This window comes from Montipora foliosa, chromosome 6 (assembly GCF_036669935.1).
Source record: "Montipora foliosa isolate CH-2021 chromosome 6, ASM3666993v2, whole genome shotgun sequence".
Taxonomy (NCBI): domain Eukaryota; kingdom Metazoa; phylum Cnidaria; class Anthozoa; order Scleractinia; family Acroporidae; genus Montipora; species Montipora foliosa.
Window position 1 is genome coordinate 62,014,717 of NC_090874.1, and position 21,639 is coordinate 62,036,355.

Genomic DNA, 21,639 nt, shown 5'->3' on the forward strand with positions numbered 1-21,639 from the left:
GCAGGTTCTTGAGTAGACAATATTCAGTTCCCATGAATCTGAATCAAGCAACCTTAGGCTAAATATATGACAAAAATCGAGTTCATGATCATTGGATCAAGGCGGAGGCTGAGTACTCTCAGATTGTTCAGGAATAACCACACTCGTAACAAAACACTCTTTTGGACCATGTTTTTTTTATTCCCACAATCTTTGAACTTACACTTTCAATGTCTAAACGATGCTTTTCCCTCTTTGAATACAATGCTTTCAATACAACTAAAGATATCTATTACAAGTCGCGAATCAAAACACTAAAAGAAAATCAAATTGTCAAATTTAGGGCTTAAGCATGCGATCAATGAATTAAGACTCCAAACGCTATCAAAAGGCTGGCATGTTGCTTTGCGTGCAACGTTGTACGCTTCCTAACACACAGATCAGCTCCCCGACAATTGCCACTGAGAATGTTACTACCACGGAATCACTTGGAATGACCATCGACTTGATTAGAGCAGTCACATTGACGCATAAACTAGCAAAAGAAGTTGCTTGTGGTATTGCACCTTGTTCCTCAAGCAACCGTGCATCTGATAGGTCAAGCTCTAATTCAGCCACATTTTGACTCTTGCAGTGTTGTTTGGAGAGACTGTGGGATAACTTTGCAGAATGATGCGCCGATCAAATCGAAACTTCAACATCCCCCACCCGTGCAAACCATGGGCATTTGACCATCTTCTGTGAAAGGGGAGTGGAGAATTTGACCTTTGCCTGCATGAGGAAAATTGAACGGGAAGTATCAGGTTTCAAATAATTGTTTTCTCCGGGGGCCGAAGTCGCTAACAGCTATAAAACACGTGTTTGGACGAGATAGAACAGTTTAAAGGAAGAGATGAAGCATTTGCGAGCGGTTGTCTTACGAAAAAGGTCTTCAAAAGGTCTTTATTAAAGACGGCAGAGGCGGACGACGATTGTTCTTTAAAGGGGCTAGGTCACGCAATTTTAGGCAAATTCAGCACTGATCGAATGGTCATAGAATTAACTAAACTAGATGCTTCTGTGAAGCATACACTGCGTTGCCTGTGGTACGTGCTACAGAAAATCAGAAGGCACTGAATTGTGTGGTATTGAAATACAGCATTCCAGTCTCTGAAGAATAACAAATAAAAGAGAAGTGAGAAACATTGGCTTCTGGGCTGACATGTTGATAATTTTCAAGTTCCCTCACAACTTCTTTTCACCACAAGTGTGCCCTCTGAGCATCTGAAAGCTTTGTAATACTAAACTTCACTGAAGTCAAGCCCTGTTTCGCGGGGTTATAGGGTTAGGATGGGAGACCAAAACAATAAACCTCTCATAAAAACAGAAACATCTGACCGAAAATACTATTAACGCTAACAAATGCGAACTCAGCAAGGTACAGATTCTGTTAGCTTGCTTTATGCAAAACAAATATTGATGAAAAAGCAAATAACTATTGATACACAGTTTTCAGAAAGAGCAGAAGGAAGTTTCCCGGACGGCCGATCGAGAATAAAATATTTACGACATGAAAACAACATTAATTTTGAACCGTGAATATAGAATATAAAAAGTTACGATCAGCGACAAACATTTTGGGAGATTTTTGATACGTTCAAGTAAATTGCAAAATCGAAAGTGACATGGCCGGAATTCAGCGGGCGCCGTGATTAAGTTACCGCGGCATGTTTACTCGCCAAACAGTGAAGCGTCTGTGTCAAATGATGGCAAGATACCGGGTTTTTCTAAGTTTCTTTTTCTGTCAAGTGTTATAAAGTTTGACAATGAAATGAGCGAAGTCAAAACAAAGATCACAATCGCCCAACTCTTGTTTATGCAAAGTCAAAATTTACTCTCCATGACGCGTACGACGTTATTTATCACCAGGTAATTCCATCATTTTGGAAATAGCAGCTACTTTATTATTCATCTGCGTCACAAGTTTTCACTGATTTTGGGGCTCATTTTGTTGAAACTCAAGCACGCTTCCAACAGGCCTGTGAACCCTTCCTGCTTACAGAGCAATACTAAAAAACTTCTCCCATATCACATTTGAACCTTAAGCTCGAAAATTCAATACACAACATGATATTATAATTCACAAAGGCAGAAAATACCACAGAATCCTTTTCCAGCGAAATATTTATTGAAACAAACAACATATTTGCTCTTAGAGGCGAAAACCTCTTCCTATTTCATTGCGTGCGTGAAGACAAGAAACTCAATCGTGTCAAATTACCATGTACTTCAGGTAAATATTATAGCTCACTTTGATTTCGTCTCAACGGGCGATAGATTGTCGTCGAAGTCCAGTGCTCATTGCTTTTGAGATTCCTGCCTATTTTATCCAACTAACTTTCCATTATTGAGCTCCATAAGGGTATATTTTGTTTAAGGATCCACTAAAACGCCATTCGCGTTACATGACTTTCGACGCCATTGCAGGCTAAGTTAATGATTCTACTGTGTCCACCAGAGAAATCTACGCAGTTCCACTACCCTCTCGATCCTAAGAAAATACTCGCAGAAGGCTCTGTCCACAAAGACACCACTTACCAGGGGAGTGACAGGCAAGACTTTTACCGACACGGAAAAAAAAAAAAAAAAAAAAACTAAAAAAAAAAAAAAAAAGAAAACAAACAAACTAAACGCAGACCTCGACTGGGTTTGCCATGAGGCAACCCAGTAAATATCAAAATAACTGTTCAAATCTATAGAAGAACTCTAACAAAACACAGGGAAGCCAAGAAGGGACATGGATGGACAAAACTGGAGAGGATTGAAATGGATTGAAGTTGGGTGAATTTGAAAACGTCGGCCCACCTTTTTTCAAATTTATATCAGTCTATATCAAAATGTCATTTACACAGCTGGAAAATCATTCTCAGTTGTTATGTGGCCATGATTTTGGAAATGAAAGAGTCTTGCTCTGCCAATTTGACGTTTAGAGCTCATGATTAACAAAATTAAACAAAATTACATAAAATAGCGTGACCTAGCCCTTCTAATAGGGTATGACAGACTGACAGACAAATCCTTCAAATCGGACGATAGAGTAGGGCATTTCAACACCATTTTGGCCCGAGGAAGGGGGGGGGGGGGGGTAGATGTTGAAGTTCCGAGTTGATCGGCGCATAAGGTACAGAAGTTACAAAAATGTTGATCGAATTTTGTTCCATTTTATTTTCTATGTTGAGAGATATCCGCTCTCAGCTTCGTGTCTGATCACACAGCAAATGAAAAGTTCGTCGATTTGTAACAGATTATAAGGGCTATAAGCAGCAAAAATGCTGCTTTTGTTTAATGTTTGATAGGATATAATGAAGGACGTATTTCAGTTTGAATTGTTCCCAGTAACCACTTTTACTTTAAGTTAGCATTCAATGTCTAAAAGCATCCTACCTGAAGTTACTTGTTGACTAAAGTGTCTATGAAGTAAAAAAAAATATATCTTTGACTTATTGTACTATCTGGCTGGTTCTGAAATAAAATTTCTATTTTCACACAGAGTTTCTTTTGTTTTGGTAACTCCACTGTGATGTTGAGACTTTAAGTTAAGTTAAGTGAAGCTATTAGTCTCTCCCCTCTGGGCTTTTCATGACTAATTTACAATGTTTTTCGGGGGACTTTAGCCAGACTGCTTGTTACACAGTTTACAATTTATTTTAGGATGTGGAAAATATGTCCCGGTCGTCCAGATAATTTCAGACCACAACACCGGGGACTACGTCCCCTACTCTTATCGAATAGTGAGAGGGTTCTTTAACGTCCCATACTATTTAATTTCCAACAAGGCTTATGACACGGGTCCTCCGGTTTACAGTCCTTATCCGAGAAGACTTGAAAGTCTAACCATTTGCAGATGTAATTACAAAAGCAGCACATTCTCCTCAGTTATTTTAAGACCCTGAGTGTTGGTCCGGCTGGAGTCGAACTCACGACATCCCGCATGACAGCCCGATGCTCAACTAACTGAGCCACCACTTTGCTTTGTGAAATTCTCTTCCTCATTTTACAGACTAATTTTCTCTCAACCACAGGCATACAACCCAAAGGATGCGAGAGCGCGTGACGTCACGTTATTTTGAGACAGTTGTAACGGCCGATTCAACTGATCGAGGAAAATGTTCCATAAAAACTTCAAATCGCAGTGTTTCTTTTCAAAACTTCATTTTACATCACTGTGTAAATAGTTCACAACCGGAAGTCAATATAGACCCGTTAACGTTCCGTTTCTCAGAAAAAGAAACAAAAACATGGGTTAACTTCCGGTAGAATCGGATTGGCCAACCATTTATAGCATGAACATCACCTTGATTTAAGAGGAAAAATATAAAAGCGTTGTTTTCCTTCTTCCTCCCTTCGCCGATCAACAGAAAGCCGGCCTGATCGCAGGTTACGTGCAAACCAAAAGAAGATCAGCCCTGAACAAGGACGAATAAACTGCAACTGTGCCCTCAGTGATCTCTTCATAATGGCTTATCAAGATCCACAAAGTACAGAGTCCGATCAAAAGGGAAAAGCGTCGACCTCTTATGCCTCCAGCTATTCCAGACTTACCAAGGACAATTTGTACATGATTCTTGCACTTTGGATGCAAGATTTCCCAGAGGACAAGCCAGAGGAAAAAAAGCCAGAAAAGAACCCAGCAGACAATCCTGAAAGAAACAATCCTTACAAGAAAGTTGGAGCTGTACTCGTTTTGCCAAACGACAGGAGTTACGCCGTTGACTGTTCCCGCAATGGCGTCCATGCAGTTGCTCGCTTGTTGATGATGCATCATGACGTGCTTGAAAACTGCAAAGTCTTTGTATCGAGAAAACCATGCTCTTTTTGCACAAAGCTTCTGGTCCAGTCTAAAGTGAAGAGAGTCTTCTATTTGCCAATTGAGCCAGAGTACCGCCTATTGGACGACTTTGAAGAAGAAACATTTCGGGTTGATAACCTATTTAAAGTAAGCTCAATAAGCCAAAGTGTGTTTGTCTCAAAAGTAGGAGCTGATGTTATCAAGGACATTCAAAACAAGCTCCAAACACCTGTGAAAAAAAGGATTGAAATGGAGCATAGTCTTAAAAAAAGATATTGGATCGACGATTGGATGAAAGAGGCCAAGGATAAACTTCCATGGCAGGCTCTAGATGAAGAGATGAGAAGTCAGGTCAAAATCGATTTCACAGAAATGGTGACATGGATGGCGTCGATTTTGGTCGGAACGGAGAAAGGATACAATTTTAAACTTGAATCACCAGTTTCTGAGAGTAAGCATGAATCGTTTGCATTCGATCCAACACGGGAAAAGGAAAGAGAGCAGGGGTGCCACCTTATCACTTTGGCAAAGTTCCTAGCCGAACGTACCGACGATCCAAAAACCGGGGTAGGATCAGTCATCATAAACAAAAAAAAAGAAATTGTTGGGCTTGGCTGGAATGGATTTCCATCAAAAGCGCTGTATGGTGAATTCTCAAGAGCTTCTGACAAAGATAAAGACGCCCCAGACAAGAAATATCCTTACAGCATTCACTCAGAGCAAAACGCGCTTCTCATGCGGAACACCAAGAACATTGAAGGTGGAACCTTGTTTGTGACAAAGACGCCGTGCGATGAGTGCACTACATTACTTATGATGATGGGAATAGAGACAGTTATCTTGTGCGCAGAGTTTATAGAAGAGAAAAGCAAGAAAGGAATAAGTTATAACAAGTTCTCTTATGCAGTGAAGAGGGGCAAATTTACTTGCTTTAGTCTGGTATCGGAGATAAGTGGGGCAAAGAGGAATCTCGACATGGAATTTGAAGATCAAGGAAGAAAAAGGGAACGAAAAGATTGTTGAAGTAACTGGCGGTGAAGACCGATTCGACAACGCGAAAGTGAGAACACCCGTGAGCACGAGTTGCGGATTTTTTGTAATTTCAACTGAAAATTTTAATTTTGACTACTGCTTTCAGTCTATGAATATCTAAGTAGTGTATTAGGTGCGCTAAAAGAGATGATGTAACAAAAACCATAACTGTTGTGATCGATTATCGTTTTGAGCTTCTGGTACAGTTCGTTTTCGTTACTTTGACTTTTTGGTCTTTTAATCTTCGTAGATTTTTTGAGTTTTAGAGACAGACCTTTACTACAGATTGTCTGTAATCGCTACATTATTAAGAGTTTACATTGAAATGTTAATTGATGTTGGAATTGTTTTAGAATCTAGACCTTGTTTACAATATCCCCTCTTGGTTCTTTTTATGTAGTTTTAGCTCACGAGTGGGTAGCTAAATTACAAAAGGGTACCGAACGAACAACTGCAACTAAAAGCCGCAAGACTAGCCGCTGGAGGATATTTTTAATTAGGTTCTTTCTAATGGATGTAGCTTGTTTAAAGGGGCTATGGTAAAAGTTAGTTTTATAACAGGGAATATGCTAATAAAATATAACGGAACGTCGCAATATGCACTAAAACCAATGAGACAACACGCGAAATACATGAAACCAAGTTACAGATTTATGGATGGACAAACAGCACAAGATAGAAATGTATTGCATTTGGTCAATCGTTAAAAAAAAGTCGGCTCGATATTTTTCTTCAAGTTTAGGAGGACTCATCAGGATAAAAGTTGTTTTCGCTCAGAATCATCTTTTTTGTGGTGTAAGGATAATTTTAAAGGTAGGGGAATTTGAATATTTTTTTTCTGAGTGTGAAACTCACGATTAAGTTAAAATTGTTCCGAAAAACCTCAAATTACCGTGACACAGCGTCGTTAAGGAGACCTTTTCTTAACGTAGAAGAATAAAGATCTCTTCCGCATCGCTCAGATTTTATGGCTGAAAATTGAAGTTCCCGGAAATATATTGACCCTGGTCCTCGCTAACTGTGCGCGCATAAGCAGCATTCACCAAACTAAGGAAAGTCTTGATCACCTGTTTGTATTGTTAGAACAAAAAACACAACAAGTTTATACATCTGTGTACTGTATCCGGCACGCGATACGTGCCTATGTCCACCTTGCTAACGTTCAGCACGCGCAGCGGACTGGTACAGATGTTTTCACACCTGTTGAGACCTAAGCGAATAAAATCTCCCTTAAAAAAAACTGTTACTTAAAGTTACGTCCCACTAATTTTCTAGAGGATTGTTTGGTTCTGAAGAATGCTAACGGTCTTAATTGATTTTCAAAATTTGCAAAAATCATATCACTTCCGTATCGTGAGGGTATATTTTCCCTGGATGTAAATCCAGCAGCAGGTCGTTCCGTCCCACATAGAACAATTCCCGTTACTGTAATAATTTTGCGATTACTTTAAATCGCTCAGCATGGAAAATTTAAGTCAACATTCCTAGAAAATAATCGATGAGAACGATGTGGATATTTAGAGAGAAAATTGAAATTAAGGTCATCGTCAGTTGCTCGCGTCCTCCACACAACCTCAAATGTTATCATTTCTCTCGTCGTTGTCAAGACGAGAACGGCAACGAAATGTTTCAAAACGTAAAACGCACGTGCAGGGCGTGCAGAGTTATTGTTTTGCTAGTTAAACCTATTGTTATACGGCGTTCTCTTAGCCGTCGTCGTCGTTCTTACTTAAGGTCCCTAATCTCTTTAAAAAACTGAAGAATTATGAGAAAAGAAAAACAAAAGAACTTTTGGCGACCTTCCATATTATAGCAACCAAAGAGTAAGCGACGTTTGATGTTTACTTCTAGCAGGGATGATATGACGCCGTAGCGGATCGGCGAAAGCTAGCAGCAGTCCTTACTCCAACAATACTTTCTTCTATTAAGAAGTGACCGGTTTTTAATGCGCATTTTATAAGCATGTGGGAATTTTTACATGCGCATTTTAAACATTTGCATAAACAACATTTCAAATAGCTGTAAATGTGTATTCAATCCCAGTAAAGTTTGTTTTAGGAACATGGTCCGAAAAGTATTTTATGTTATAGAAAGGGAGTGAGAAGGTTATCAAGCCTCTTCTCCTGTTAATCTCGGTAATTTGAAATAAATGGACCCAGGAGCGAACGACAGCCATATATATTCCTGTCACAGCGGTTTCAGAGACCGAATTATTTTAAAATGATTTTTGAATTTCCCGCGAATGAGACTCTCACAGGAGCCTAATGACTAGTCACAAGCAACTATTGAACTTGACGTCATAGCGCCAACGAACCGGAACTGCCTTTTTTTTTTGCGGAAAAGGTAGTCTAATAATAGATCGGTCTGAAAAAATGCTTAGTATGGGAGTGGTTCGCTCCTGTTCAAGAAGACAACCCAAACAGATTTAAGTTTATATTGGATGAATGATTTGCCAGTAATTAGAGACCCACGTTATGCGCATAGGATTCTGGAATCGCCAGGGCCCGGTTCCTCGAAAGCCGATTAACTTAATCCAGGATTAGCGTAAACTTTTGTTTCACGTTTTCAACTTTTTGGTGAAATTTTCTTTTGCTTATTTTTGTTTTTCAAGATTGACGTCTTCTCATGTAAAGTTCTGCCGAAAATCTGCGTTGAACAGCATTTGGGAGTAGAGAAATAAACTGCTTGGTTAATTTTTAATCTTAGATTAGCTAAATCGGCTTTTGAGGAACTGGGCCCAGAGGGCAAAGATTGTAACGATAGAAAGTTGTCTTCGTCAAAAGCTGTGATATTGCACAAAGAATAATGTATTTTCGCAGTGGTCACGTTTTACGAGACATGGGGGTGACTAATGTTTGTGCGTGAAAATTGTAAGTGTTTGTGTGTTACTACACAGGCATCCCAAGCTCGATCAGTGTAAGAGAAAGCGAACATGGCCGACAAAAATATAAAGACCTGTATGGCAATCCCGATAAAAGACTTAAGAAGATAATTGTACGAGAAAATTCTCAATTAAGAAGCCTTACCTTTTTGCCATCGTGGGTATCTTCCTTCCTGCGTGTTTTTTTCCACATTCAACGCAATTTGAGCCATTTTTCAAATCCTCGGTTGCCAACAGCGTTATAAAATCCAAAGGCTTCACACTCCATTCTGGGGAACCCACCAAATAAAATAATAAAATGTTCCCACGGTTACAATTGCACATCAAAGTCAATTTACAAAGATTGAACTTTCATTTTATTCACCACCAACGCAATAGCAATAACAGCCCTGTGTGCGACCTCGGGCGGTAGTTTGTTCACTTGATCGAAAGAAAAGAACCTTTCGAAAGATGGTAGGACGAGCCATGTTGAACACCTCGACCTTTGGAATCGGCTTTGTAACCCTGCCCGCTCAACAAACGGTGCCAGACAGTAATTGTTTTTACTTCCCACAGAATCAAGAATTTTTTAGTTTCAAAGATCCTGTTCCAGACACTGTAACATCCGTCATTTACATGTGCGGGATGTAGTTCCCGTTCAATATAAAAACACGCCATTTCTTAAAGAAATTTGAGCGAGATGCCCAAATTTACCTTCACCGAGACCTTAATAAGATTATTATGTTAAAAATTACATCAAAACGAGTCAGTATGACACAAATTTTAAAATGAAATTTGTAAAGGATATTTCCTTTTCGAATTTAGCTTTATTATTTCTAGCCATCTTACAGGCATTTTTAGCTCCTTTTCGGTCAAGACTTTTTCAATCATTCAATTTGTCGTTCAGGTAACCATCTGGCCATCGCTCACCCTGCCTTGTGTTACACAAAGAAGCGAAAACTAATAATTATTCTAAACGGAAAAGCAAAATTTGAATACGCTCAAAATGTTTGCTTTGACAGGTTGTTCCTTGCTATTAATCTGATTGGCTATTTACAGAATGAAACAGGCGCGAAATCGTTTGCTTTGCCTTTCCTCCTTTCGCCGATCAAGGAAACGCATGCTTTAGTCGCAGAGTACGAGCAACCAATTTCAAAGAGGAGATCAGCCCTAACCAAGGACGAATAAACTGTCTTACTGATGTCCGACCAAAACCAAAAAGATCCACAAAGTACAGAGTCCGATCAAAGGGGAAAACCTTCGACTTCTTACGCCTCCAGATATTCCAGACTTACTAAAGACAATTTGTACATGATTGTTGCACTTTGGATGGAAGATTTCCCAGAGGACAAACCAGACGATTCTTACAGAAAAGTAGGAGCTGTACTAGTTTTGCCAAGCGAAAAAATTTACGCCGTCGACTGTTCCCGCAATGGCGTCCATGCAGTTGCTCGCTTGTTGATGATACATCACAACGTCCTCGAAGACTGCAAAGTATTTGTATCGAGGAAACCATGCTCTTTTTGCACAAAGCTTATGGTCCAGTCTAAAGTCAAGAGAGTCTTCTATTTGCCAATTGAGCCAGAGTACCGCCCATTGGACGACTTTGAAGAAGAAACATTACGGGTTGATAACCTATTTAAAGTAAGCTCAATCAGCCAAAGTGTGTTTGTTCCAGAAGTGGGAGAGGATGTTATCAAGGACGTTCAACACAGGCACCAAACACCAGAGCGAACAAGAGATGAAATGGCACAAGAACTTAAAGAAATGTATTGGAACGGCGCTTGGATGAGAGAGGCCAAAAATAAACTTCCATGGCACGCTTTCGATGAAGAAATGAGACGTCAGGTTGAAAGCGATTTTACACAAATGTTGACGTGGATGGCATCGATTTTGGTCGCATCGGAGAAAGGATACAATAATGAACTTGAATCATCTGAAAGTGAGCGTGAACCGATTTCAGGTAACACGAAATTGAAAAGGGATGAAAGATTCCGCTTAATGACCTTGGCAAAGTTCCTAGCCGAACGTACTGACAATCCAAAGACCGGGGTAGGAGCAGTAATCACAAACAAAAAGAAAGAAATTATTGGGCTTGGCTGGAATGGATTTCCATCAAAAGCGCTGTATGGTGAATTCCCAAGAGCTTCTGACAGAGATGACGTACCAGACAAGAAATATCCTTACGTCATTCACGCAGAACAGAACGCGCTACTTACGCGGAACACTAAGAACATTGAAGGTGGAACCTTGTTCGTGACAAAGACGCCGTGTGATGAGTGCACTACATTACTTGAGATGATGGGAATAGATACAGTTATCTTGGGCGCAGAGTTTACAGAAGAGAAAAGCAAAAAAGGAATAAGTTACAACAAGTTCTCTGATGCAGTGAAGATGGGCAAATTTGCTTGCTTTAGTCTGGTATCGGAGACAAGTGGGGCAAAGAGGAATCTCGACAGGGAATTTGAAGATCAAGGAAGAAAAAGGGAACGAAAAGATTGTTGAGGAAGTAACTGGCGTTGGAGACCGATTCGACTAGGCGAAAGTAAGGCCACCCGTGAGCACGAGTTGCGGATTGTTTGTAATTTCAACTGAAAATTTTAATTTTGACTACTGCTTTCAGTCTATGAATATCTAAGTAGTGTATTAGGTGCGGTAAAAAGATGATGTCACGAAAACCGTAACTGTTGTGATCGATTATCGTTTTGAGCTTCTGGTACAGTTCGTTTTCGTTACTTTGACTTTTTGGTCTTTTAATCTACGCAGATTTTTTGAGTTTTAGAGACAGACCTTTACTACAGATTGTCTGTAATCGCTACATTATTAAGAGTTTACATTGAAATGTTAATTGATGTTTGAATTGTTTTAGAATCTAAACCTTGATTACAATATCCCCTCTTGGTTTTTTTTATGTACTTTTAGCTCACAAGTGGGCAGCTAAATTACAAAAGGGCACCCAACGAACAAATGCAACTAAAAGCTGCAAGACTAGCCGCAGGAGGATATTTTTAATTAGGTTCTTTCTAATGGATGTAGCTTGTTTAAAGGGGCTATGGTAAAAGTTAATTTTATGACAGGGAAAATGCTGATAAAATATAACGGAACGTCGCAATATGCACTAAAACCAATAAGACAACACGCGAAATACATGCAACCAAGTTACAGATTTATGGATGGACTAACAGCACAAGATAGAAACGTATTGCATTTGGTCAATCGTTAAAAAAAAGTCGGCTCGATATTTTTCTTCAAGTTTAGGAGGACTCAGTAGGATGAAAGTTGTTTTCGCTCAGAATCAACTTTTTTGTGGTGCAACGATAATTTTAAAGGTAGGGGAATTTGAATATTTTTTTTCTGAGTGTAAAACTCACGATTAAGTTAAAATTGTTCCGAAAAACCCCAAATTACCGTGACACAGCGTCGTTAAGGAGACCTTTTCTTAACGTAGAAGAATAGAGATCTCTTCCGCATCGTTCAGATTTTATGGCTGAAAATTGAAGTTCCCGGAAACATATTGACCCTGGTCCTCGCTAACTGTGCGCGCATAAGCAGCATTCACCAAACTAAGGAAAGTCTTGATCACCTGTTTGTATTGTTAGAACAAAAAACACAAGTTTATACATCTGTGTACTGTATCCGGCACGCGTTGCGTGCCTATGTCCACCTTGCTAACGTTCAGCACGCGCAGCGGACTGGTACAGATGTTTTCACAGCTGTTGAGACCTAAGCGAATAAAATCTCCCTTAAAAAAAACTGTTACTTAAAGTTACGTCCCACTAATTTTCTAGAGGATTGTTTGGTTCTGAAGAATGCTAACGGTCTTAATTGATTTTCAAAATTTGCAAAAATCATATCACTTCCGTATCGTGAGGGTATATTTTCCCTGGATGTAAATCCAGCAGCAGGTCGTTCCGTCCCACATAAAACAATTCCCGTTACTGTAATAATTTTGCGATTACTTTAAGTCGCTCAGCATGGCAAATTTAAGTCAACATTCCTAGAATAAAATTGATGAGAACGGTGTGGATATTTAGAAAGAAAATTGAAAGGTCATCGTCAGGTGCTCGCGTCCTCCACACAACCTTAAATGTTATCATTTCTCTCGTGGTTGTCAAGACGAGAACGGCAACGAAATGTTTCAAAACGTAAAACGCACTTGCAGGGCGTGCAGAGCTATTGTTTTGCTAGTTAAACCTATTGTTATGTGGCGTTCTCTTAGCCGTCGTCGTCGTTCTTGCTTAAGGTCCCTAATCTCTTTAAAAAACTGAAGAATTCTGAGAAAAGAAAAACAAAAGAACTTTTGGCGACCTTCCATATTATAGCAACCAAAGAGTAAGCGACGTTTGATGTTTACCTCTAGCAGGGATGATATGATGCCGTAGCGGATCGGCGAAAGCTAGCAGCAGTCCTTACTCGAACAATACTTTCTTCCATCAAGAAGTGACCGGTTTTTAATGCGCATTTTATCAGCATGTGGGAACTTTACATGCGCATTTTAAACATTTGCATAAACAACATTTCAAATAGCTGTAAATGTTTATTCAATCCCAGTAAAGTTTGTTTTACGAACATGGTCCGAAAAGTATTTTATGTTATAGAAAGGGAGAGAGAAGGTTATCAAGCCTCTTCTCCTGTGAATCTCGGTAATTTGAAATAAATGGACTCGAGAACGAACGACAGCCATCTATATTCCTGTCACAGCGGTTTCAGAGACCGATTTATTTTAAAATGATTTTTGAATTTCCCACGAATGAGACTCTCACAGGAGCCCAATGACTAATCACAAGCAACTATTAAACTTGACGTTATAGCGCCAACGAACCGGAACTACTTTTTTTTTTTGCGGAAAAGGTAGTCTAATAATAGATCGGTCTGAAAAAATGCTTAGTATGGGAGTGGTTCGCTCCTGTTCAAGAAGACAACCCAAACAGATTTAAGTTTATATTGGATGAATGATTTGCCAGTAATTAGAGACCCACGTTATGCGCATAGGATTCTGGAATCGCCAGAGGGCAAACATTGTAACGACAGAAAGTTGTCTTCGTCAGAAGCTGTGATATTGCACAAAGAATGTATTTTCGCCGTGATCACGTTTTACGAGACATGGGGGTGACTAATGTTTGTGCGCGAAAATTGTAAGTGTTTGTGTGTTACTACACAGGCATCCCAAGCTCGATCAGTCAAAGAGAAAGCGAACATCGCCGACAAAAATATAAAGACTTGTATGGCAATCTCGATAAAAGACTTAAGAAGATAATTGTACGAGAAAATTCTCATTTAAAAAGCTTTACCTTATTGCCATCGTGGGTATCTTCCTTCCTGTGTGTTTTTTCCACATTCAACGCGATTTGAGCCATTTTTCAAATCCTCGGTTGCCAACAGTGTTATAAAACCCAAAGGCTTCACACTCCATTCTGGGGAACCCACCAAATAAAATAACAAAATGTTCCCACGGTTACAATTGCAGATCAAAGTCAATTTACAAAGATTGAACTTTCATTTTATTCACCAACAATGCAATAGCAATAGCAACGACCTCGGGCGGTAGTTTGTTCACTTGATCGAAAGAAAAGAACCTTTCGAAAGATGGTAGGACGAGCCATGTTGAACACCTCGACCTTTGGAATCGGCTTTGTAACCCTGCTCGCTTAACAAACGGTGCCAGAGAGTAATTGTTTTTACTTCCCACAGAATCAAGAATTTTTTAGTTTAAAAGATCCTGTTCCAGACACTTTAACATCCGTCATTTACATGCGCGGAATGTAGTTCCCGTTCAATATAAAAACACGCCATTTCTTATTGAAATTTGAGCGAGATGCCCAAATTTACCTTCACCGAGACCTTAATAAGATTATTATGTTAAAAATTACATCAAAACGAGTCAGTATGACACAAATTCTAAAATGAAATTTGTACAGGATATTTCCTTTTCGAATTTAGCTTTATTATTTCTAGCCATCTTACAGGCATTTTTAGCTCCTTTTCTGTCAAGACATTTTCAATCATTCAATTTGTCGTTCAGGTAACCATCTGGCCATCGCTCACCCTGCTTTGCGTTACACAAATGAAATCAAATTTTGCTTCTTCGTTTAGAATAATTATTAGTTGTCGCAACTAATAATTATTCCGCTAAACGAAGAAGCAAAATTTGAATATGCTCAAAATGTTTGCTTTGACAGGTTGTTCCTTGCTATTAATCTGATTGGCTATTTACAGAATGAAACAGGCGTGAAAACTTTTGCTTTGCATTTCTTCCTTTCGCCGATCAAGGAAACGCATGCTTTAGTCGCAGAGTACGAGCAACCAATTTCAAAGAGGAGATCAGCCCTAACCAAGGACGAATAAACTGTCTTAATGATGTCCGACCAAAACCAAAAAGATCCACAAAGTACAGAGTCCGATCAAAGGGGAAAACCTTCGACTTCTTACGCCTCCAGATATTCCAGACTTACCAAAGACAATTAGTACATGATTGTTGCACTTTGGATGGAAGATTTCCCAGAGGACAAACCAGAAGATTCTTACAGAAAAGTAGGAGCTGTACTCGTTTTGCCAAACGACAAAATTTACGCCGTCGACTGTTCCCGCAACGGCGTTCACGCAGTTGCTCGTTTGTTGATGATGCATCACAACGTCCTCGAAGACTGCAAAGTTTTTGTATCGAGGAAACCATGCTCTTTTTGCACAAAGCTTATGGTCCAGTCTAAAGTCAAGAGGGTCTTCTATTTGCCAATTGAGCCAGAGTACTCCCTGATGAAATACGTCGACTTTGAAGAAGTAACATTACGGGTTGATAACCTATTTAAAGTAAGCTCAATCAGCCAAAGTGTTTTTGTTCCAGAAGTGGGAGAGGATGTTATCAAGGCCGTTCAACACAGGCACCAAACACCAGAGCGAACAAGAAATGAAAGGGAACAAAAACTTAAAGAAATGTATTGGAACGACGCTTGGATGACAAAGGCCAAGAATAAACTTCCATGGCACGCTTTCGATGAAGAAATGAGACGTCAGGTTGAAAGCGATTTTACACAAATGTTGACGTGGATGGCATCGATTTTGGTCGCATCGGAGAAAGGATACAATAATGAACTTGAATCATCTAAAAGTGAGCGTGAACCGATTTCAGGTAACACGAAATTGAAAAGGGATGAAAGATCCTGCTTAATGAGTTTGGCAAAGTTCCTAGCCGAACGTACTGACGATCCAAAAACCGGGGTAGGAGCAGTAATCATAAACAAAAAGAAAGACATTGTTGGGCTTGGCTGGAATGGATTTCCATCAAAAGCGCTGTATGGTGAATTCCCAAGAGCTTCTGACAAAGATAAAGACGCCCCAGACAAGAAATATCCTTACAGCATTCACTCAGAGCAAAATGCGCTTCTCATGCGGAACACCAAGAACATTGAAGGTGGAACCTTGTTCGTGACAAAGACGCCGTGCGATGAGTGCACTACATTACTTGAGATGCTGGGAATAGAGACAGTTATCTTGGGCGCAGAGTTTATAGAAGAGAAAAGCAAGAAAGGAATAAGTTATAACAAGTTCTCTGATGCAGTGAAGAGGGGCAAATTTGCTTGCTTTAGTTTGGTATCGGAGACAAGTGGGGCAAAGAGGAATCTCGACAGGGAATTTGAAGATCAAGGAAGAAAAAGGGAACGAAAAGATTGTTGAGGAAGCCACTGGCGTTGGAGACCGATTCGACCAAGCGAAAGTAAGGCCACCCGTGAGCACGAGTTGCGGATTGTTTGTAATTTCAACTGAACATTTTAATTTTGACTACTGCTTTCAGTCTATGAATATCTAGTGTAGTCTAGGAGCGGTAAAAAGATGATGTCACGAAAACCATAACTGTTGTGATCGATTATCGTTTTGAGCTTCTGGTACAGTTCATTTTCGTTACTTTGACTTTTTGGTCGTCTAATCTAGATTTTTTTTGGTTCTACAGACAGTAAATACCTTTACTATAGATAGTCTGTAATCGCTACATATTAATAGTTTGCATTCAAATGTTAATTGATTGTTGAATTGTTTTAGAATCCAGACCTTGATTACAATATACCCTCTTGGTTTTTTTTTAATGTAGTTTTAGCTCATGAGTGGGCAGCTAAATTACAAAAGGGCACCCAACGAACAAATGCAACTAAAAGCCGCACGACTAGCCGCAGGAGGATATTTTTAATTTGGTTCCTTCTAATGGATGAAGCTTGTTCAAAGTGGCTATGGGAAAAGTTAGTTTTATGACAGGGAAAATGCTGATAAAATATAACGGAACGTCGCAATATGCACTAAAACCAATAAGACAACACGCGAAATACATGAAACCAAGTTACAGATTTATGGATGGACTAAGAGCACAAGATAGAAACGTATTGCATTTGGTCAATCGTTAAAAAAAAGTCGGCTCGATATTTTTCTTCAAGTTTAGGAGGACTCACCGGGATAAAAGTTGTTTTCGCTCAGAATCTTTTTTGTGTTGTAACAATAATTTTATAGGAAGGGGAATTCGATAATTTTTTCTGCGTGTGAAACTCATGATTAAGTTAAAATTGTTCCGAAAAACCCTAAAGTACCGTGACACAGAATCTTTAAGGAGAGCTTTTCTTAACGTAGAAGAATGAAGATCTCTTCAGGCTCGTTTAGATTTCATGGCTGAAAATTGAAGTTCCCGGAGACATATTGACCCTGGTCCTCGCTAGCTGTGCGAGCATAAGCAGCATTCATTAAACTCAGGAAAGTCTTGATGACCAGTATGTATTGTTAGAAGAAAAAACACAACACGTTTATACATCTGTGTACTGTATCCGGCACGCGTTACGTGCCTATGTACACCTTGCCAACGGGTTGTGTTTTTTCGCACGGTACGCGCCGCAGACTGGTCCAGTTGTTCTCACATATGTTAACACCTAAGGGAATAAAATCTCCCTTGAAAAAAAGTGTTACTTAAAGTTACGTCCTACGAATTTTCTAGAGGATTGTTTGGTTCTGAAGAATGCTAGCGGTCTTAATTGATTTTCAAAATTTTCAAAAATAATATCACTTCCGTATCGTGAGGGTATATTTTCCCTGGATGTAAATTCAGCAGCAGGTCGTTCCGTCCCACATAGAACAATAGGGAATTTAAGATCTGCAACGGCGACGGTCGACGAAAACGTCACCTCAAAATATAACTTGGCTCTATCATAAGTCTTTCGCCATTATTCAGTCTCGTTCGCGTCCTACAATGCGGGCGAAGCATCCTGAACATACATTGGTACGAGCGGTTTGAAAGTTAAAAAAGAGAATGAAAGATTCTATGTTGCGTGCTTTCGTTGTCGTCACACTTCAAATTTAGTGATTTCACGTCGTCGTTATGCAGAGCACCTCTAAGATACTTGCTAAAATCCGTGCTGCACGAGTATTTATGCTCGTTTAACCAATGATATTATTGCTTTGTGGCGTTGTCGTAGTCGTAGCCGTAGCCGTCGTCGTTTCTTAAATTCCCTTATCATTTCTCTCGTCGTTGTCAAGACGAGAACGGCAACGAAATGTTTCAAAACGTAAAACGCACGTGCAGGGCGTGCAGAGCTATTGTTTTGCTAGTTAACTGAACCTATTGTTATGTGGCGTTCTCTTAGCCGTCGTCGTCGTTCTTACTTAAGGTCCCTAATCTCTTTAAAAAACTGAAGAATTCTGAGAAATCGTCAAAAAGAACTCGTGGCGACCTTCCATATTATAGCAACCAAAGAGTAAGCGACGTTTGATGTCTACCTCTAGCAGGGATGATATGATGCCGTAGATCGCCGAAAGCTAGCAGCAGTCCTCACTTGAACAATACTTTCTTCTAAAAATTGTCAAAAACCTGCCAAAATGCTATTTTAAACATATCTTTATTATCCTTGTTGCTTCACAACGCCAGACATACCGTTTTAAATTATCAATCCACGTATTCTTGTTCCGGAATAGGGTCAATCGAACGCACCCTTCGTGTACTATACATCTGTTTCTACTGAGGCTGAAAAAAAAATAAATCTGAAAAGAAATCGGCAACATCTCTGAAAGTGCTTTGCGTATTTATAACTATTATAAATCCAACTGAAGTAAAGCTATGATCCCCGGAGTTATGAACACAATTTTAACCGTAGGAGCCAGAAACACTGCGTGGATTATAGCTTCAGTTGATTTCACGTCCGCAGTTCAATATATGATACATTTCAAAAATCATTTCGTTCGTTAATCCAACTACGCTGTCCAATGTGTCTAACAATTACTTTGCTACTACTGGTCCAAAACTTGTCAAAAAAAGTAGCAGTACAAATGAACGGTTTCAACTCCGTCCAACAACAACAACAACAAATTTAGTGTTTTCACTTTTAAATTAATTAAACAAGTCAAGGGCAACTGGTCTTGTTTCTCAGTGCTAGGCTTATTCGAGAACGCAGACGGCAGACTGCAGACCAGGGGTAAAATGCAGACTGAGGTTATAACGTAACTGTTGAAAAAGCCCAAACCCCTTAAAAATGCTAACCTTAGGCCTAATTAGGCCTAACACAATATTTGGGCTTAACTGTTAGCATTTCTAATGGCTTTGGGCTTTTTCAACAGTTAAATTATAACCTCAGACTGCATTTTACCCCCGCCGGTCTGCAGTCTGCAGTCTGCGTTTTACACTGACCGATTTGCAAACCTATTTGCGACATTTTTTAATCAATCAATAATTCAAGGTATATTTCCAGATGATTGAAAATGCGCGAGAGTAACTCGGCGATCGAGATTATATTAATATAGATATTTGCGCACAATAATTTTTAAAATTATTATTATTATTATTATTAATATTATTATTATTATTACTGTTATTAATATATGGATTTAGCCAAGGCTACATGCGGAGCTCCCGTTTCTAACCCCAGAAAGCAATAAAGTGTATATGGGAATAATTATGCTTCTGCCAAATTGATAAGATGCAAAATTAATCGTCATTAGTGTATACAATTTACAGTGATCAAACACCTCTGAGCTGACAGCAGTAAACAAACAAGCCTTCCAAACAATAACCAACAATTTTTATCAATAAGTAAAACTGAAATTACGTGTACAGTAATCTCTTTCACAACATTTTCCGTTTGACTGATAATCTTTACACCCTCTCTCTTCGGATAGAACAACAGGAAAAATCTTAAAGCAATGTTTAGCCTTAGGGGAAGGGGGCCGGGCATATTCAGGGGATTTGACTCAGTCTCCTCTCCCATGGATGGGGAATAGGAGAAAATTTGATTAAACTCGTGATCCCGAGGGTGGGGAATTTTGACAAGGCCGCGCAAGAGCGTGAACTTTAAGCCGGAGCGTCTTAAAAGATAGGCACGCACTAGCGTACATGTGTCTACGTTGTATACATACAGGTAACTTACCTTGTACCTTAACTCCTCCCTCAGCCACTAAGCAGCAGGGGAAAGAGCCTGGGTAAGAAGCTAATGTTAAGTGGTCACAATAATACTTATATTATACAATATGTAATCCACATAACCTTTCTTATCTTTGTAAAATCAATCTAACGTAGGTGTGCAGTCTGTTTTATGCATGTGTCACCCACAATGTTGAAATGTTAAATGAACAAAAGAAATCAAAATACCACGTCCAATATTCTAGTCATTGTATTAAATTATCAGTCTTTCCTCTGTCTTCCCCTCCCTTGAGGTGAGGCAGGCCGACCAATATAGTACAAGGAAAGGTTACGTTTATACAAACGTTGGCCGTGTAGCACTTATATTTTAAACAGAGTTAACTGAATAGAGGGTAATGTGAAGTGCTAGATTTCTATCCCATATGAACCATGTGAGCGTTAGCCCTAGTGATGGAAATGGGCCCCCACAAGGACAGAGAAAAACTCTGACAAGGATGGGAATTGAACCCACGACCTTCGGGTTAGATCTCCGCCGCTCTACCGACTGAGCTACAAGGTCAGACGGGAGCAGGCCGTGGGAACTGTAGGTGTCAAAGTCACGGCAATGAACATGTACAAGTACAAGGAAAGGTTACGTTTATACAAACGTTGGCCGTGTAGCACTTATATTTTAAACATAGTTAACTGAATAGAGGGTAATGTGAAGTGCTAGATTTCTATCCCATATGAACCATGTGAGCGTTAGCCCTACTGATGGAAATGGGCCCACACAAGGACAAGTGTTTTGTCTCTCGTTCTATTTCTCTCAGCTTTACGGTGCTCTTTATTGAAATTTTCTCTCATGATCTTCCCCGGTTTCTCTCGAGGCTTACTTCACTTAAATTTCTCAAATTTCGTGGCCTCTTCTCTCATACTCTTTTCTGATCTTCTGATTATTATTATTATTATTATTATCGAGATTATCTAACAAGTATCGATGCAGTTACGCCTTCTGTCACTCGACTGTCACGGCTCTTCTTAAGGCCACAGACACTTGGGCATATATTATCGATCAAGGGAAGATAAACGCTGTTGTTTTCCTAGATCTAAAAAAGGCTTTCGACACAGTAGACCACGAGATCCTCTTGTCAAAACTAAGCCATTACTTCATAAATGGAAATACGTACCAATGGTTTAGGTCATATTTAGAAAATCGTAGACAAAGTTGCTCAATCAACGAGACACTCTCCAATTGTTTTGGCCCAAGGGACGATTTTAGGGTTACTACTATTTTTATTCTGTATTAATGATCTTCGAAACTATTTACTCAATTGTGGGCCCAGGGTGTACACTGATGACTCCCATCTAACATATGCAGGTTCTTGAGTAGACAATATTCAGTTCTCATGAATCTGAATCAAGATTTCGAAAATGTTAACAACTGGGCGAGAGCAAGCAACCTTAGGCTAAATATATGACAAAAATCGAGTTCATGATCATTGGATCAAGGCAGAGGCTGAGTACTCTCAGATTGTTCAGGAATAACCTCTTTTGGACCATGTTCTTTTTATTCCCACAATC

The 21,639-nt window shown here is 39.5% G+C and overlaps 3 protein-coding genes across 3 annotated transcripts; all 3 read left to right on the forward strand.

Moving 5' to 3' along the window:
* The first annotated feature begins 4,474 nt into the window (after positions 1 to 4,474).
* LOC138005873 (cytidine and dCMP deaminase domain-containing protein 1-like) lies at positions 4,475 to 5,830 on the forward strand. Its single transcript, XM_068852049.1, has one exon. The coding sequence runs from the start codon at positions 4,475 to 4,477 to the stop codon at positions 5,828 to 5,830; it is 1,356 nt and encodes a 451-aa protein (XP_068708150.1).
* A 3,895-nt stretch (positions 5,831 to 9,725) lies between these two features.
* LOC138006131 (cytidine and dCMP deaminase domain-containing protein 1-like) lies at positions 9,726 to 13,337 on the forward strand. The gene has a single exon (XM_068852291.1). The coding sequence runs from the start codon at positions 9,900 to 9,902 to the stop codon at positions 11,202 to 11,204; it is 1,305 nt and encodes a 434-aa protein (XP_068708392.1). The 5' UTR covers positions 9,726 to 9,899; the 3' UTR covers positions 11,205 to 13,337.
* A 1,600-nt stretch (positions 13,338 to 14,937) lies between these two features.
* LOC138006132 (cytidine and dCMP deaminase domain-containing protein 1-like) lies at positions 14,938 to 17,643 on the forward strand. The gene has a single exon (XM_068852292.1). The coding sequence runs from the start codon at positions 15,168 to 15,170 to the stop codon at positions 16,368 to 16,370; it is 1,203 nt and encodes a 400-aa protein (XP_068708393.1). The 5' UTR covers positions 14,938 to 15,167; the 3' UTR covers positions 16,371 to 17,643.
* Positions 17,644 to 21,639: the final 3,996 nt, after the last annotated feature.

Bases quoted from the DNA above. Each gene is read 5' to 3' on its own strand.
- LOC138005873 (XM_068852049.1), top strand. From the start codon at position 4,475: ATGGCTTATCAAGATCCACAAAGTACAGAGTCCGATCAAAAGGGAAAA.
- LOC138006131 (XM_068852291.1), top strand. From the start codon at position 9,900: ATGTCCGACCAAAACCAAAAAGATCCACAAAGTACAGAGTCCGATCAA.
- LOC138006132 (XM_068852292.1), top strand. From the start codon at position 15,168: ATGATTGTTGCACTTTGGATGGAAGATTTCCCAGAGGACAAACCAGAA.